Here is a 19517-nt window from a genome sequence, read left to right as displayed (position 1 = left end):
TATATATATATATATATATATATATATGTATATATATATATATATATATATCCCATCCATTTTCTATATATATATATATGTATATATATATATGTATATGTATATATATATATATATGTATATATATATATATATGTATATATATATATATATATATATGTATATATATATATATATATATATGTATATGTATATATATATATGTATATGTATATATATGTGTATATATATATATGTATATATATATATGTATATTTTTTTATGTATATATATATGTGTATATATATATATGTATATATATATGTATATATATATATATATATATATATATATATATATATATATATATATATATATATATATATATATATATATGTATATATATATATATTTTTACAGTACAGGCCAAAAGTTTGGACACACCTTCTCATTTCAATGTGTTTTCTTTATTTTCATGACTATTTACACTGTAGATTGTCACTGAAGGCATCAAAACTATGACACCTGTGATGTGAAGTGAAAATCATTTCAGGTGACTACCTCCTGACGCTCATCGAGAGAATGCCGAGAGCGTGCAAAGCAGTAATCAGAGAAAATGCTGGCTAATTTAAATAAACTAGAATATAAAACATGTTTTCTGTTATTTCACCTTCTGTTGTTAAGTACATAACTCCACATGTGTTCATTCATAGTTTTGATGCCTTCAGTGACAATCAACAATGTAAATAGTCATGAAAATAAAGAAAACCCATTGAATGAGAAGGTGTGTCCAAAAATGGATGGATGGATAGTATATATATATATATATATATATATATATATATATATATATATATATATATATATATATATATATATATATATAATTTTTATTTTATTTTTATTTTTATTTTTTACTTTGGACGTACCACGGGCCAGATTGTGGACGCTGGCGGGCCGGAGATTGGGGACCCCTGTTCTACAGTATGTCCTTGACTTCCTGGTTATTCGGAATGATTGACACCTCTTTTGACTAATCAAAGGCCAGGTGTGTTTGGTAAAAACAGCTCCTGCTCAATAGAAGTGCTTTAAGTGCTTGCTAATTCTGAATTTGACTGCTCGCTAAATGAAAAACAGCAACCCGCAGACAATTTCAGAAATTTTTCGGGTTAATGTTTAGCAAAACAGCTAAACGTTTTGCACATTACAATCAATCATTTCTTCCGAAATCATCAAAGACAAAGGTTGGACGAGCTGCTATGTCTTAAAATGACGACTGGCATGTGTCCAGCTAAGCTAACATATTAGTTTTGCTTTTAACGTGTCAAAAATCCAGATTCCGGCAAGAATTTGAAAAAGTTAGTCTTGTGGTCAGAAAAAAAACACATGCTTGTCAATGTAAACATGTCAGAAGCTAGCACACACACACCCTCCGCTACAAACAACAGGATGTGGTGAAAGACGAGAACTTCTCACTCTGTGGAACCTGTAATCTGCTTTTTTTTTTTTATATAACCAGAACATTCCGGGGCAGCAGTCTAGTGACCTGTCGCTGACAGAAGTCCCACGTTAAAACTAAATTCTCTTGCTACCAATGTTTGCCTTTCATCCTTTTTGTTGTACTTGTTTAGATCAGACACCCCAATTACTAGTTAATCTAATGTAACGGTTTGTTTACAAATAAGGATGTTTAGTCGGGGCTTTTTAGTGTAATTTATGACCTCTTTGGATTGAATCTACTAATTTATGTTGCACTAGTAGATGGTTAATTGGGCAGTGCAGCTGCAGGCAAGAAGCAATGGATCTTGTGACAGTTTAATCCAATTAGGCATTTAGCTACATGCCTCCTCTGCCACATTCCACTTAAATCAAGCACTCCCTAACACAGACACATGCACATTTTTTTGGCGTGTGTCCCTTTTTTTCCCAACCCACTTTGTCTTCATTAGTTGTGGGAGATGATCAGAAAATTCAGGATTTTTTTTTAACTGAACCCTGAACTGGAGGGTGTCCTCCTCTCAACCATTTCTCCACTTGAGCGTAGAAGTCAGTGTTATTATGGCTGAGAAATAACGGGAAGATTGGCAAGTTAGCGCCTGCGTTTGCCGTTTTGCAGTATTTCTTGACGTTTAAACTCCCAAATCCCCTAAGCACACACACACACCCACACATACACCCACCCGCCGTGTGTCAAAAGTGGGTTGTAATCAGGTGACCTAAGTTCACTGCGCTGGCGCATGACACACATTCATTTTGACTTTCTGGAAATGCCATTTTGTCTGTACATAATTATCTATAGAAGTGGTTCTCAAACTCTTTTTCACCAAGTACCACTTCAGAAAACACTCGGCTCTCCAAGTACCACCATAATGACCAACACTAAAACACAGTAATAGGCATGCAGTGTTAATTCTGACTACAATTTTCATTTTAGTTTCAGTCATAGTCTTTTGACAAAAGTCATAATTTAGTGATCTAAATTGATTTAGTTTTAGTCGACGAAATTCCTCAACATTTGAGTCGACTAAAATTGCAGTGCATTTTGTCGACTAAAATATCAATCAATCAATCAAAGTTTACTTATATAGCCCTTAATCACAAGTGTCTCAAAGGGCTGCACAAGCCACAACAACATCCTCGGCTCAGATCCCACATCAGGGCAAGAAAAAACTCAACCCAGTGGGGACAGTTGAGAAACCTTTGAGGGGACCGCAGATGTGGGGACCGGTGCAATGGACGTTGAGTGGATCTAGTTAATAGTGTGAGAGTCCAGTCCATAGTGGGGCCAGCAGGGGATCATCTTGAGTGGAGACAAGTCATCAGCGCAGAGACGTCCCCAACTGATGCGCAGATGAGTGGTCCACCCCGGGTCCCGACTTTGAACAGCTAGCGCAACATCTGTGGTCACATATTAACCTCTCCACGCAAGAGAGGTGGGCAGAGCAGAAAAGAGACGGCAGATCAACTGGTCTAAAAGGGGGGTCTATTTAAAGGCTGGAGTATACAAATTAGTTTTAAGATGGGACTTAAATGCTTCTACTGAGGTAGCATCTCTAACTGTTACCAGTAGGGCATTCCATAATACTGGAGCCCGAATAGAAAACGCTCTATAGCCCGCAGACTGTTTTTGGGCTGTGGAAATCACTAATAAGCCGGAGTTCTTAGAACGCAGATTTCTTGCCGGGACATATGGTACAATACAATCAGCAAGATAGGATAGGATAGTAAAACGTTAAAGTCGCATCTTAAGTGCACAAAAAGCCAGTGCAGGTGAGCCAGTATAGGCCTAATATGATCAAACTTTAATATTCCATTTAATATTCAAAATATGAAGTTTAAAGGATGGCGCATCTTTAAAATTGTCTTGATACCACTTTTTAAAGGTTATTACAATTACTGCACAATGTAATAAATCAACAATGTATAACTTGGCATATGCAGATGCAATTCATCAAATCGAAATATGGTGCATCACATTATTTCAGAATCCAGAATCAATTCAGACTAAGAGACTAACTAAAGCCTCAGAAAATTGTTTTAGTTAATTTCGGAGCGTGCATTCATGATAGTGCAGTATGCAACAGAGCAGATCTGCCACCATTTTATTAGGCAAACGAGCTCGGTAGAACTAGGTGCATGGCGGGGTACAACGTATTTACTTGCTCTGAGCGGTGAATTATTTAACAAGAAATAATGGAAATGGACAAGAAACATGTATTTGACGCTCAAATCTGAACATTAAGAATGTAAAGAGAACTGCTATAATACAGTGTTACATTATTTACTTACAAAAAGTCGCATACATGAACATTTGGCAGTTTGGAGTGCATAACTTATAGAAATCATATTTTAACTATTATATTCAATAACATTGTATCCATTTTCTGTTCCATCGTTAAAATGTAATGTGTACATTTTATCATGTAGGTGTACTATTTGGTCAGACAATTATGACCAAGCAAAATTATATATATATATATATATATATATATATATATATATATATATATATATATATATATATATATATATATATATATATATACTGTATATGTATATATGTATATATATATATATATATATATATATATATATATATATATATATACACACATATATATATACTGTATATATATATAGATGTTATATATATATATATATATATGTATATACATATATATAGATGTTATATATATATATATATATATATATGTATATATATTTATATATATATATATGTGTGTGTGTGTATGTATATATGTGTGTGTGTGTATATATATATATATATATGTATATATGTATATGTGTGTGTGTATGTATATATGTATGTATGTATGTGTGTGTATATATTTATATATATATATATATATATATATATATATATATATGATTTTGTTAAAAAAAAAAGATCACTCATATGAAGAAACAAACACGTTTTATTCTATATCGAGTCGCAACAGAGGACGCTATTATTATTTTCAAACTTATTTGGCCGTTCGGAATGCGGGACAAAAGAGAGCTGTGTAATTGACAATTTAAAAAAAACTGTTGAATAAATATTGTAACAACATACTGGTGTTAAAGGGGAAGTGCACTTTTTTTGTAATTTTGCCAATCTTTCACAATCATTATGTAATAATATATATTACATTACACTTTTTTTTTTTAATGCATTCTAAATATTAAATAAAATACGATCAAAAGTCCGCTTACAATGGAGCCTATGGGAGCTGCTCTATTCTGCCTATAAAAGCCCTTAAAAACATACAAACACCTCCATTAAGGTTTTATATACATGATGTATGTATATAATAAGACTTATAATAAGATTTAATATTTACGTATTTTGAGCTACTTGGGGTGTTGACTTGCAGTATAGTATCTAGACTAGATCCGACCAATCTAAGTCCTTTAAGACAGGGGTTCTTAACCTCTTTGAAATTAATCACCATTAATTTCAAAAACGCATCCCGACAGATGCTTTTTTTCTGCTCACTACAAACTTCATGAGAGCCAACAAACATAATAAAACATCACTTACTGTACAATGTCTGCTGTCATTAGGACGCCGACTGTTAAGTTGTTCATATATTCCCATTTAGATGAAGAATGTCTCATAATCCTCGCGAAAAAAGAGGGCTAGAACCAAGCGTCTTTTCTTGCCATTGCCGGGTCTAAATTGGCTGTCAAAGTGCTCCAACTTGTCAGAATACGTCCTCGTCCTTCTACTATCCAGGTGAGAAACATGATTTGTGATCTAGAAAAAAGTTTGACGAGCAAGGAAACGAAAAAACAGCTGATCAGTCTATCAGGTCAACATTGGCACACAAGCTTGTGAGCACGGCGCTGCTATAAATAGTTTCTCTGCGTTAGCTCTTCTAATAACAATACCACTAATACCTGGTTAATATTCAAGTCACAAACTGTAAATGGAGTATTGTTGGCGCTTTTTGGATGTTTTTTTATTGCGTTTTTTGGGCGGAATAGAGGACCTCTCATTGACTCCGCTGCAAGCAAACTTTTATTTACGAGTTAAAATGCATTAAAAAATACATTTGTCATCATGTCTTGCATAATGATTGTGAACAATTCCAAAAAAAGTATAGTTCCCCTTTAATGTGTATGGTCATGTATAATTAGTGTTTGGCAGTAAAAGATAAAAAGAGTGTGCTATTTTGTGACTTCTTCTAAACGCAGCAACAACACAATTAGCTGAAAAACGACACATTCGGTAATTATTTTTTAGAGCGCACAAAGCTATTAAGTACACAATATCCGTTTTCATGCAAATGTTTAATCACTGTTGCATTCATTTGTGCATTTCACCACATAAACACCAGTATGCCCTTCAAATGGCGTAGAAGCTGTTATTCAGACGTCCGCTGTTTACATATTGTTGCTTTAAGGCTTCCTTTCTCCGTGTGTGGTCAACCTTTACAATCTTTTTAATGTTCCTAAAGAAGTGTGTTCTTGACTAAAATACTGACGACAAGCCCATCTGGGAAGTGCATGTCGAAAGGTTGGAGTTGGTGGGCGGGTGTTTGGTGTGCACCTGATGACAGAGAAGTCCTCCCCCTGACCTGACCTCAAATGCTCCCCCTAGAGGTGCGTCCTTTAACTAAAAGGTGTGTTATTCAGATGATATAAGTCAACGCACCCCTGTTACAGCGCTGTCTCGTGTCAAAACAAGACAGAGAGGATTTAAGACAAAACAAGTCAGTTGAATTTATATCGAGAAATCCACCTCCAGCACAATCATGTCGGGAGCCTAGAGAGAAACATAGGCTTTGTATAAACTAGAGTGAGTGTGTGTGTGTGTGTGTGTGTGTGTGTGTGTGTGTGTGTGTGTGTTATTGTATTTGTACCCTTCTTGAGACATCAACAGGGGAAAGTACATTCCATATGAGGACCGGTGAACAAGTTAGGACCGAAACCATGCTACCCATACAGAAAACCATTGCATCTAATAGAGAATGTCTCATTTGCATCCCTGGTGGTGAAATCTATCAAAGATAGGGTGGCCCCAAAAAGTAGGGATTTTTCAAATTGACTGTGTGTCGGTTTTAAAAGTGCTCCCCCTCTGGTCAACATATGAAATAACAAGTGTGTGTCATTTCTGTATTTTTTATTTTCGCTAACTGCTTATTTGCTATCACTTTTACCATCATATTTGTACAAACGTACATGTCGTATTTGCTGATGTTGCTCTGTTGTTGTTGTTGTTGTTATTGTTGTGTTTGCTGTTGTTGTTTTTGTCTCTCTGTCTAATCCCCTTCTTGTCCCCACAATTTCCCCCTCTGTCTTCCTTTTTTTCTCTTTCTATCCCCTCCTGCTCTGGCCCGGCTGCACCAAATGATAATATAAATACATTTAATAGAGTCAAATACAAATAAGGCAACAAAAGAAGTATCCTACACTTCTCTTTTGTAAAGTAAATCTGAACAGCCGATATGGGCATCTGCATCAACTATATGATTTGCCTGAGAAGCTGGACAGGACAAAAAAAAAAAAAAAGGAAATTGAAATGCGCCCCCTTTGGCCAAAATTAATAATAATAATAAAAAAAAATGTATATAGAGACATACTGTAATAACTTGAAGTAAATAATGAAGACTGAATTCCAATTGCAAACAAACAAAAACAAATAATAATACAATTTAACTAAAAGCAGTCTTTTTCTCACTATGTGTCGACTCTTTTCTTATAAAATTGGGAACAATTTCTCATATTCTTTCTGTTTCTGTAATATTGCAATATTTTCTCGTAAAAGTATTACTTTTTTAATGTAAAATTATTACTTTTTAATGCAAAATACTGACATTTGTCATGTAAAATTCTGACTTTTATCACAATATAAAAACGTTTTTTGTTCTTGTAAAATAGTGAATTTTTTTTAGTAAAATTAAGACTTTTGTCATAATTTTGCAGAGTAAAATTATGATCATTATTATAATATTGCCATAATTTTAAAGTTTTTTTTCTAAAATAGTGACCTTTGGCGAGTAAAATGTTGGCTCTTTTCATAACAATTCCAAAATGTTAAGCTTTTTTTGTAAAATTGCGACTGTTTTTGAGTAAAATTCCAACTTTTATCATAATATTGCACAAAGGTTCAGTTTTTCTTGTATGATTTTGACTTGCGTTGAGTAAAATTACGACTTTTATTATAATAATGCCAACATTCTAAGTTTTTCTTGTGAAATTGTGATCTTTTTCTTGTGAAATTCCAACTCATTTTTCACAACAAGCTTTTTTATCTTTGCATAGTTTGTATATATTATTCATGTTGTAAATAGAAATATTTATATATCTGGAAAGGGTGGTCCTAAAGAGGTAGGCGTTTTTTTGGAGGTTTCAAGAAGGTATCACATACAAGAATGTGTGTGTGTGTGTGTGTGTGTGTGTGTGTGTGTGTGTGTGTGTGTGTGTGTCTTCCTTCCATCCTTCCATTTCTACCTCGTGTCCCTCTCGGGGTCGCGAGGGAGCTGGAGCCTATCCCAGCTGCACTGCTGGATCCAATTTCAGAGACACAAGGAGAGACTGTTCTGTTGTGTAATATTTCCTCTCCTTGCCAAATTGTCTTCCTCCCTTTGGACTGAACCACCTGGATGTAGGGAATAGGGATACATGTTGTTTGTAGCCACAAGAAAAGGAAGCTCCTGTCTGAATGTCTGCGCTCAATAGTTCCCACATGGAACATCTTGCCACTCATTAACTCTACTTGGGCTGTTGGGTGTAGACTTGTAGTATAGTATTTAGACTAGATCTACCCAATTTAAGTCCTTTAAGACTGGGGTTCTTAACCTATTTGACCTCGGGGCCCAACTTTCCCACTCAATCCGATACCAAGTCGTTAGAGGATCATATACTGTATAGTCATAGTCATAGTCAAAGTCTTCATGTGTCCAGGGTCATATTTCCTGAGTTTATAAACATAATATAAAAAAGAAAAAATATTTTGTCACGCCACAAAATCATAGTAATCATAGTAGTATCGATTAGATACGCTCCTGTACTTGGTATCATTACAGTGGATGTTAGGTGTAGATCCACCCATGGAGTTTGTTTACATTTTGACGCCGGTGAGCTACGGTGTTTATCTATTCCTCGTCCTGCAGGGATGATACTTGTAAGAAACTGACTTTATTTGTCGCCATAGAGGCGAGGATTTGTGATTTAGAAGTACCGTATTTTCCGCACTATAAGGCGCACCGGATTATTAGCCGCACCTTCAATGAATTACATATTTCATAACTTTGTCCACCAATAAGCCGCCCCGGATTATAAGCCGCGCCTACGCTGCGCTAAAGGGAATGTCAAAAAAACAGTCAGATAGTTCAGTCAAACTTTAATAATATATTGAAAACCAGCGTTCTAACAACTCTGTCCCAAAATGTACGCAAATGTGCAATCACAAACATAGTAAAATTCAAAATGGTGTAGAGCAATAGCAACATAATGTTGCTCGAACGTTAATGTCACAACACACAAAATAAACATAGCGCTCACCTTCTGAAGTTATTCTTCATTCGTAAATCCTTCGAATTCTTCGTCTTCGGTGTCCGAATTGAAAAGTTGCGCAAGCGTGGGATCCAAAATGGCCGGTTCCGTCTCGTCGAAGTCATCGGAGTCAGTGTCGCTGTTGTTGTCCAGTAGTTCTGTGAATCCTGCCTTCCGGAAAGCTCGGACCACAGTTGTGACCGAAATATCTGCCCAGGCATTTACGATCCACTGGCAAAAGTTGGCGTATGTCGTCCGACGCTGTCTGCCCGTCTTAGTGAAGGTGTGTTCGCCTTCGGAGCTGTGTGAAAAAAGCCACCCGGCCTCTTCGCGTAAACTTCCCTTAACCACTCGCTCATCTTTTCTTCATCCATCCATCCCTTCGAGTTAGCTTTTATGATGACGCCGGCTGGAAAGGTCTCTTTTGGCAAGGTCTTCCTTTTGAATATCACCATGGGTGGAAGTTAGCATGGCAAGCTAGAACCACAGTGAAGGATGACTTCTCATTCCCTGTGGTGCGAATATTCACCGTACGTGCTCCCGTTCCACAGTGCGGTTCACAGGAATATCAGTTGCTGTGAAATACGGTAGTAATCCGTGTGCGGATGGAGAGATTGCGTCTTTTTATGAACCGGATCCTTGTCGCTTAGTAGGAGCCATTTTGTGGTCTTTACAGATGTAAACAGGAAATGAAACGTACGGTGATATCCGCGCGTTTTTTCTTCTTCTTCCGGGGGCGGGTGGTTGCTTACAGTAGAAGAAGAAGCGCTTCCTGTTCTATGGGGGCGGGTGCTTTCCTTGGCGGTTGCTTGCGTAGAAGAAGAAGCGCTTCCTGTTCTACCGGGAAAAAAGATGGCGGCTGTTTACCGAAGTTGCGAGATCGAAACTTTATGAAAATGAATCGTAATAAAGCGCACCGGGTTATAAGGCGCACTGTCAGCTTTTGAGAAAATTTGTGGTTTTTAGGTGCGCCTTATAGTGCGGAAAATACGGTAGCTAAAACACAGCCGACTGCGGCTAGACTTTAGCCGCTAGCTAATTAGCTACGTCTTAAAGCACCTCTACCGGTGGGCGTTTCAGTGTTATAACTTCACCTTTATCGTTAGTTTTTAAGCCAAAATGCGTCCTTTCTCCCTTTTCTGTCTAAACACATTACTGTTTGTAAGTACTCTGTCTTTGTGCTCTGCCGAACGTGCTCATCTGATGTGTTAAATGAATACATTAATTAATAATGATTATGTTTCTTAACTAATAAAATAAAGTGAAATCGAAAATACCTCTTCAACAGTTTAGTCATAAGTTTTGTACTTAAGAACCTTCTCTGACTTTAGCTCCAGACTTCTTCTGTCTGTTTAAGATTGTCACTACTGCCACAAGTGGTGGAAAAGTGCATTGCAACTGAGAAACATATATTTTTTGTCACCCCTCTAGGGGGCGGTCGCGACCCGACAGTTAGCCCAGGTCCTATGGTTAAGAACCATTGCTCTAAGACAAACTAGCAGTCTAGTTATGATCGACTGAATAACGTGAGCATATAGTAAGCAACCTGGATGAACTTCAACATCCAAAGACATCAGAGTGATTCATGATAAAACTTCCCTACTGCGATAAAACTGTAGTTATCTGCGCTCGCTGTATACTTCCTTGTCATATTACTTTTTGCGTGGGGCACTTGAAGCAGAATTATTGGTTAATCTGAGAAAAAAGTTAGCGTACGTCATGAAGTTCCTTGAAAACTTGTGAAAGAGGGTTCCGCTGCGTCACACAGCAGAGAAAGCACAGGGTGGAAATGGCAGGAACACAAATGAAATGTGTTTATATATAAATATACATTGCCCAGCAATATGTTTGGAGGAGAAAAGGTGAGGCCTTTAATCCCAGGAACACCAGACCTACTGTCAAGCACGGTGGTGATAGTATTATGCTCTGGGCCTGTTTTGCTGCCAATGGAACTGGTGCTTTACAGAGAGTAAATGGGACAATGAAAAAGGAGGATTACCTCCAAATTCTTCAGGACAACCTAAAATCATCAGCCCGGAGGTTGCCTCTGGGGAGCACTTGGGTGTTCCAACAGGACAATGACCCCAAACACACCTCAAAAGTGGTAAAGGAATGGCTAAATCAGGCTAGAATGAAGGTTTTAGAATGGCCTTCCCAAAGTCCTGACTTAAACGTGTGGACAATGCTGAAGAAACAAGTCCATATCAGAAAACCAAACAATTTAGCTGAACTACACCAATTTTGTCAAGAGGAGTCATCAAAAATGTAACCAGAAGTTTGCCAGAAGCTTGTGGATGGCTACCAAAAGCGCCTTATTGCAGTGAAACTTGCCAAGGGACATGTAACCAAATATTAACATTGCTGTATGTATACTTTTGACCCAGCAGATTTGGTCACATTTTCAGTAGACCCATAATAAATTCATAAAAGAACCAAACTTCAGGAATGTTTTTTGTGACCAACAAGTATGTGCTCCAATCACTCTATCACAAAAAAAGAGTTGTAGAAATCATTGGAAACTCAAGACTGCCATGACATTATGTTCTTTACAAGTGTATGTAAACTTTTGACCATGACTGTATATATTTATATATATATATATATATATATATATACATTCAAACAATATATACATATTATTTTGTGTCATCGCCTGTATTTGGTGGGGGGCATTGTCATGCTTGCTCATCATGCTATGGACATCCAGTGCCAGCTATTTCGTCTCCATACTTCTCTTTCTCACTTTCCCTTCATATTTGCCTTTAAAGCTTACTGATTGTAATAAATAAGATGTTTTATTTCCGCCGACACTCTTTAATTTCATTGCTTTATAGAAGTGTGTCCTTGTCTTTGCAGGTCAATCGACATACGTGGATGACCACGGACCTCCGGCTCCAAGAGTGAGTTCTGCTCCACTTATTTTCCACACTTTCACGTCATTGTTTCACGCCATTGCTATACTCCAGCCCTAATAGAATCCCAGACAAGCAGAAAGAAAGAATACATAATATACGATCTATAAAATGCACACATGCACAGACACAATAAATATACGCACCCAGCTGCTCTTTCAGTCCCTACTAACTTACTCCTCCTCCTCCTTGTTTTTGTTCAAACTCAACACCCTACTTTTGCAATTTGTGTTTGTCACCGGCTGTGTTAGCGTTCCTTTTACACTCAGTCAAGACAGGTGAAAGCTTTATTAATCCTGGAACCAATTATTTCCATTCACATTGTTTATAACAGGGACAATTATTGTAAAATTGCAGGTGGACCGAGGTCATAAAACAGACTGTTTGTCTTCTGAGGTTATGCTCTTTTCTGCACAATTCCTGCTTGAATCAACGTCAAACTTCATCTGTGAACCGCAAACTGTAGTCCCAGACGAGAATTTAACAGAAAATAAGCCAATTAAATTACTAATAGTTTCCACCATGCACTATGGACGTGTCCTGGGGAAGATTCGTACACACGCAGAAGCTCAGGACTTCATCCTAGGCTGAAATGTGTCGTGTTAATGAGGAATAAACAATTCCGACATCGGACCGATAAGAATGAACCCGATAACTTGCTGTTTTTGGACTGCTTGGGTTCATACTGCTCATTTGCAAGGAGACTGTGTTCAGGGTTGAAACGGTCACTGCTATGTGTTTCATTGAAAACCTATTCAATAAAAGTAATCAGGAAGACCAAACTCGCATCTCTTTTTTTCTTTTCGAGAAACCCTGCCCAAGGAAGAGCATATACAAAACACAAAACCAGTGAAGTTAGCACGTTGTGTAAATCGTAAATAAAAACAGAATACGATGATTTACAAATCCTTTTCAACTTATATTCATTTGAATAGACTGCAAAGACAAGATATTTAGTGTTCGAACTGAGAAACTTCATTTTTTTTTGCAAATAATCATTAACTTAAAATTTAATGGCAGCAACACATTGCAAACACGTTGGCCCGGGGGCATTTTTACCACTGTGTTACAAGGCCTTTCCTTTTAACAACACTCAGTAAACGTTTGGGAACTGAGGAGATCAATTTTTGAAGCTTTTCAGGTGGAATTCTTTCCCATTATTGCTTGATGTACAGCTTAAGTTGTTCAACAGTCCGGGGGTCTCCGTTGTGGTATTTTAGGCTTCATATTGCACCACATATTTTCAATGGGAGACAGGTCTGGACTACAGGCAGGCCTGTCTAGTACCCACACTCTTTTACTACAAAGCCACACTGTTGTAACACGTGGCTTGGCATTGTGTTGCTGAAATAAGCAGGGGTGTCCATGATAACGTTGCTTGAATGGCAACATATGTTGCTCCAAAACCTGTATGTACCTTTCAGGATTAACGGTGCCTTCACAGATGTGTAAGTTACCCATGCCTTGGGCACTAATACACCCCCATACCATCACAGATGCTGGCTTTTCAACTTTGTGCCTATAACAATCCGGATGCTTCTTTACCTCTTTGTGCCAGCTTTTTTGAAACATGTTGCAAGTATCAAATTCCAAATTGGCTAATATTTGCAAATAATAACAAAGTTTACCAGTTCAAACGTTAAGTATCTTGTCTTTGCAGTCTATTCAATTGAATATAGGTTGAAAAGGATTTGCAAATCATTGTATTCTGTTTTTATTTACCATTTACACAACCTGCCAACTTCACTGGTTTTGGGTTTTGTACCTGTATCTTTAAATTATGGTTGTTTTTCATTTTATGTGGAAAAATAAAAGGAATTAACAAAAAAAAAATATGACAAAAAAAATTGGTATCTTTTAAAAACTCGTAATATGTGGTGACGTATGCTTGTTAAAGTTAAAGTACCAATGATTGTCACACACACACTAGGTGTGGCGAAATTATTTTCTGCATTTGACCCATCACCCTTGATCACCCCCTGGGAGGTGAGGGGAGCAGTGGGCAGCAGCGGTGGCCGCGCCCGGGAATCACTTTTGGTGATTTAACCCCCAAATTCTTATAATTGAACAGCAACAACAGAGCTGTCTTTCCTTGAGAGACGCTGTCCAAGGAAAAGCATGAATGTCCAAATGTTGTGTGTTTTTCATATTATTCGAGGCGGGGAAGGATTACACATACGGTAGTACAATATATTACCAAAAAAAGTATGGTATTTTTCAGATTTTTTTTTTTTTTAAACTCGCGATGTGCTTTTAATGCTTTTAATGGAACATCAACAATAGATCTGTTTCCTTGGGAGATGCTGTCCAAAAACAAAAGTATGTATCTCCAAATGTTGAGTGTTTTGAATTTTTTGGGGAAAAAATAAAATCACTTAAAAAATATAAGATATGTATGTTTCGGTAGGGGTTGCTGGAGCCTATCCCAGCTGCATTCGGACAAGCCGTAAAAAAAAAGGATGGATGGATGTATTTTCCGGATTTAAAAAAAAACATTTTTTGTTTGTTTACTAACTCACAATTGTAGGAGTATTCAACCACTCAGACTGTTTGGTTTGTCTTAAAAGAGGTTCCTCCTCTCATTCAAGTAGACTTCATCAGTTCATGCTCATAGACTTTGATTGGTCAAATATAGTCTATGAGCTGTTGCCAAAACCCCACTATTTATCGTGGTATTTATGTTTGAAGGGTTCCTTGTCACAGCAAAGCACAATATTTCAACAACATTTTTAAAACAAATACTGTATTGATGTTTTATACAACCCAGACCTAAAAATAAATACTATTAAAATAATTTGCAACTCTATTTAGTTATAACTAATTAAAACATACAGCAATTGTTTTCTCTCTCTCTCTCTATATATATATATATATATATATATATATATACATATAGCATTTTTTTCTATATATATATATACAGTGTATATATATATATATATATATATATATGATAAATAGGTTATACTTGTATAGCGCTTTTCTACCTTCAAGGTACTCAAAGCGCTTTGACAGTATTTCCACATTCACCCGTTCACACACACATTCACACACTGATGGCGGGAGCTGCCATGCAAGGCGGTAACCAGCAGCCATCAGGAGCAAGGGGTGAAGTGTCTTGCCCAAGGACACAACGGACGTGACTAGGATGGTAGAAGGTGGGGATTGAACCCCAGTAACCAGCAACCCTCCGATTGCTGGCACGGCCACTCTACCAACTTCGCCACGCCGTCCCATATATACACACACATATATATATATATATATATACACACACATATATATATATATATATATATATATATATAGGAAAAAATTGCTATATGTTTTAATTAGTTATAACTATTTTAATAGTATTTATTTTTAGGTTTGGGTTGTATAAAACATCAATACAGTATTTGTTCTCAAAATGTTGTTGAAATCTTGTGCTTTGCTGTGAAAAGGAACCCTTCAAACATAAATGCCATGATATATAGTGGGGTTTTGGCAACAGCTGATAGACTAGATCTGAAAATGTAATTCTTTGTAATTATATGTATGTAGTTATTTTAATTGGGGAAGCACGGTGGAAGAGGGGTTAGTGCATCTGCCGAAGGTCCTGAGTAGTCTTGGGTTCAATCCCGGGCTCGGGATCTTTCTGTGTGGAGTTTGCATGTTCTCCCCGTGACTGCGTGGGTTCCCTCCGGGTACTCCGGCTTCCTCCCACCTCCAAAAACATGCACCTGGGGATAGGTTGATTGGCAACACTAAATTGGCCCGAGTGTGTGAATGTGAGTGTGAATGTTGTCTGTCTATTTGTGTTGGCCCTGCGATGAGGTGGCGACTTGTCCAGGGTGTACGCCGCCTTCCGCCCGATTGTAGCTGAGATAGGCTGCAGCGCCCACCGCGACCCCAAAGGGAATAAGTGATAGAAAATGGATGGATGGATGGATAGTTATTTTAATTACATAAAGAAACAGCACCAAGACTTTACAGTGACATTGTCTGCTGTCTGCTCTGTTGTCCACAAGTTATTTTACCTTCAAAATTGTTTGTCCAACTTCAATATTAATTTATGTTCCAACACATTCACCCCCGCATGTTAAGAGCCTTTGTGAACTGTTGAAAGCGATCTAGAGCTGAAATGTGTGTTGGTAAATGAGAGACGATGGGAGATAATCATCACACTTCAACATCTCTGTCATGTAAATGCTCCCTCTTTGCCAGGTCAGCATTGCAAATGAGAATCTGATATTAGATACCTTAGCCTGGATAAATGAAGATTAAATTAAAATACATGAGAACTAGGAAGTAAATGTTTATATTAGGGCTGTCTAACGATTGAAATATTTAATCGCGATTAATTGCATCTTGTTCATAGTTAACTCAAAATTAATCGGGGTTAATCGAAAATAAGTATAATTGTTCATCATTAATAAGTGTGGGCTTCACGGTGGCAGAGGGGTTAGTGCATCTGCCTCACAATACGAAGGTCCTGAGTAGTCTTGGGTTCAATCCCGGGCTCGGGATCTTTCTGTGTGGAGTTCGCATGTCCTCCCCGTGACTGCGTGGGTTCCCTCCGGGTACTCCGGCTTCCTCCCACTTCCAAAGACATGCACCTGGGGATAAGTTGATTGGCAACACTAAATTGGCCCTAGTGTGTGAATGTTGTCTGTCTATCTATGTTGGCCCTGCAATGAGGTGGCGACTTGTCCAGGGTGTACCCCGCCTTCCGCCCGATTGTAGCTGAGATAGGCTCCAGCGCCCCCCGCGACCCCAATGGGAATAAGCGGTAGAAAATGGATGGATGGATTAATAAGTGTACCCTAGACAGATAAAAAACATTTTTTTGGGGGGGTTGGCTTCATATTGCTGCATGACAATGTTTTAACCTTCTCTATTAATTAATACAATGTAATATTGAGCCTGCTAATCATTATGTGATTGAGGATTCGAACAGAACATGTTATAACATAATTTACACAATATTTCAGCCAGCCAGAAAAATCCACCTGCCCTCATATTCCTAAGCTGATGTACTAGCATTTCTTTAGGTGCAAATATCACAGACTAACATTACTAAACATCTCTGACAAACATTACAAAACATCTCTGACAAAGCATGATGTAAGACAAATGTAAGACATTTTTATGTTGTTATTGTCAGGGTTTCCCCTAAATTGCCAAAATACCAGTGGCGGTGGGGGCGTGGTCGATATGAAGTCATCTCATGATTTGCTTTGATGCATATATTCTTTAAAAAGGGATGTAAATATACATTTAAAACAAATCTGTTATTATTAACATATTCATTTTTCTTACATAATATCATTTTGTTCTATTTTTAAATTGTTGCTGCTTATTGTACAAGTTACTTAGTTGAGAATTTTATTGTATTTTTTTTTAGATATTTCTCAAATCATTTTAGTTAGTTTTTCTGGAATAAAAATGATTAGCAACAAATCTAGCATCTATTTTTGGTGTTATTGGAGACTGTACTCGTGTTTGGAGACTGTTTTAGATTCTGTCAGTGACAAAAAGTGAGCCACGGAGAGCCTGACGTCACACTTGCTTCGCATTGCTGGGAGCCTTACTCTCATTAAAAGCTGCCAGTGTCATTTTAAATTGTGAAGATGGCTGTACGAGGGTATATCTGGAATGTATTAAAGTATGTCCACAACACGAACACGCTGCCTCCGCTGTCGACAACCTCGTACGTATTGCTGGTGTTAATGTGTATGTTAGTGTGTTATGTTGGTCATTTTCCCCATGGTCTTTAAACACATCGTGTCGGCGGAGTGTGTGAACAGAGGAAATACATTATATTACTTTTTTTTTGTTAGGTGTGTCGGCTAATATAAAGCCCGGGCATTAACGAGAAACTCTAAATGTAGTTAAACTGGATGTATAGCGTACCGCTTTTATTTTGAAGCCAGAAAAGTGTGTGATTGGTTTGAGAAAGTGTCTTGACATGTTTTAATGTCGGATCGATTGTCTGCAATAAAAAAGTCTCCTTTCGACATCCTGCCGACCATCTTTCATTTCTGTTGAGCTTTTATGTCATCTTAGTTACTAAATTAGTCACAGTAACAATCTAAATGTTATGTTATCACTGCACCTTAACCGTGATCTGAACATGAATGTGAAGCACCACCCACCTCTGAACGACACGCGCAGCAGGCGTTTGCTGCAGGAATGTTGTCTCTTCTCACTGCACATTAGTAAAATAGTCCTTTCTTGTCGGGAGAACAACTTGCCATGGTTTAACCTGATATTTCCATTAGGTAGACTTTCCTTTTTCCATTTCTGCTCACTTGTGACTTATCAGTAGCAAGTAAACTGCAGCCAAGTTCCCCCACTACGGCATGCCCCGAGTGTCAAAAAGGAAGTGTTTGCGTTAATCGGCTGTTAAAAAAATGTGTGCCGTTATTGAAATGTATAGTTATTATCGTGTTAACTTTGACAGCTCTAGTTTATATACTACATTACCCAGAAGGCTGAGCGCTGTAGACAGGAACCAAATGTAGGTGTTGGTTACATTGGACAACAACAATTGTAAAATATATGCAAAAGAGTTGCCATATCGTTACACGTTGCTGTTTCTGCTTCGTCTACACAAAAAAACAAACATAAGATTTGATTAGACAGTTGACGTGCGTGTTTGAGCGCCGCTCAGAGACAATTTTGATTGGTGAAACTGATGCTAATTAGCCAAAATGTGCATTAAACAAAGTTGCAAGGCCGCATATAGTGAGATGATTATTCTAATTTATATTTAACACACTTTGTTGTGGTCTAGATAATATTTATTATTGAATATTGGATATGCTTTAGTGTAAAATTTGCTTCACAGCCACATTTATAACCCAGTTTTTGAGTCTGTCTGCAAACATTTTATGTGTGGAGGCGTTCCCTTTAAAGCAGCACTAAGTAACTTTTAACCAACCAGAAAACTAAAATTAAAAAAAGAAGAACGCCTACTCGCAATTACTGCTATCATGGCTGAAGTTTCAAAACAACCAAAGGAACGAAAAGTTTTGTCTGAGGAGACAAAAAAAGAAAAAGGGAGGTTACCCCGATAAAAGAACTGTCAAGGATCAACATTTTTGAGACAAAGAGGGGTTTCAGACCAATGCTGTTCCTGCTAAACTAATTAGTACCTTTCGATGCTCAAATTAAAATTAAAATGCTAATGTTAGCTATTGGAAATTTGCGTGGTAGCTATAAATAGCCACCAGCGTGATAGTTTCATTACTACTTCCTTCGAAAAAAACTCTCCCGCTGGTCTTTCTTTGCTTCGGATCCGGATTCTCCGGTTCCGAAGTAGTGTCATGTTTGTAGCGCAATCTAAGATCATTTTTGATAGTGTCTGCTAATTACCATCAGCATAGCCATTAGAGACGTAATATTTGTGCCAATATTACAGACGACATCGTGTCAGTTTGATGCTATATGCGCCAGTCCTCCATGGGGAAATGTGGTCTTCCTTCAGGCAAAACACTACCGCTTTGGTCCTCTGGCGTCGCCAAAATCAACCAAAACTGAAAGTTCTTAAGTGGGGCTTTAAATTGCAAATGAAACCCTCCATGCCCCACCCTCTCCAAAAATATAAAAATGTATATTTTTAAAAATGTACACTGTTAAACA

General features: G+C 37.4%; 1 protein-coding gene across 2 annotated transcripts in view; it reads left to right on the top strand.

Moving 5' to 3' along the window:
- usta (uronyl 2-sulfotransferase a) overlaps window positions 1-19517 on the top strand; it is a 168295-nt gene that overhangs the window by 78138 nt on the left and 70640 nt on the right. For both annotated transcript variants that reach the window (XM_061929321.2, XM_061929320.2), the window contains one exon: window positions 11836-11879. In XM_061929321.2, coding sequence (XP_061785305.2) covers window positions 11836-11879 — 44 coding nt within the window. The remainder of the gene's footprint in view (window positions 1-11835; window positions 11880-19517) is intronic.

The sequence above is a fragment of the Nerophis lumbriciformis genome, linkage group LG34 (genome assembly GCF_033978685.3).
Source record: "Nerophis lumbriciformis linkage group LG34, RoL_Nlum_v2.1, whole genome shotgun sequence".
In the NCBI taxonomy this organism is placed as follows: Eukaryota; Metazoa; Chordata; class Actinopteri; order Syngnathiformes; family Syngnathidae; genus Nerophis; species Nerophis lumbriciformis.
Note: the sequence above shows the minus strand (reverse complement) of the source record. Positions and strands in the feature narration are given on the sequence as shown.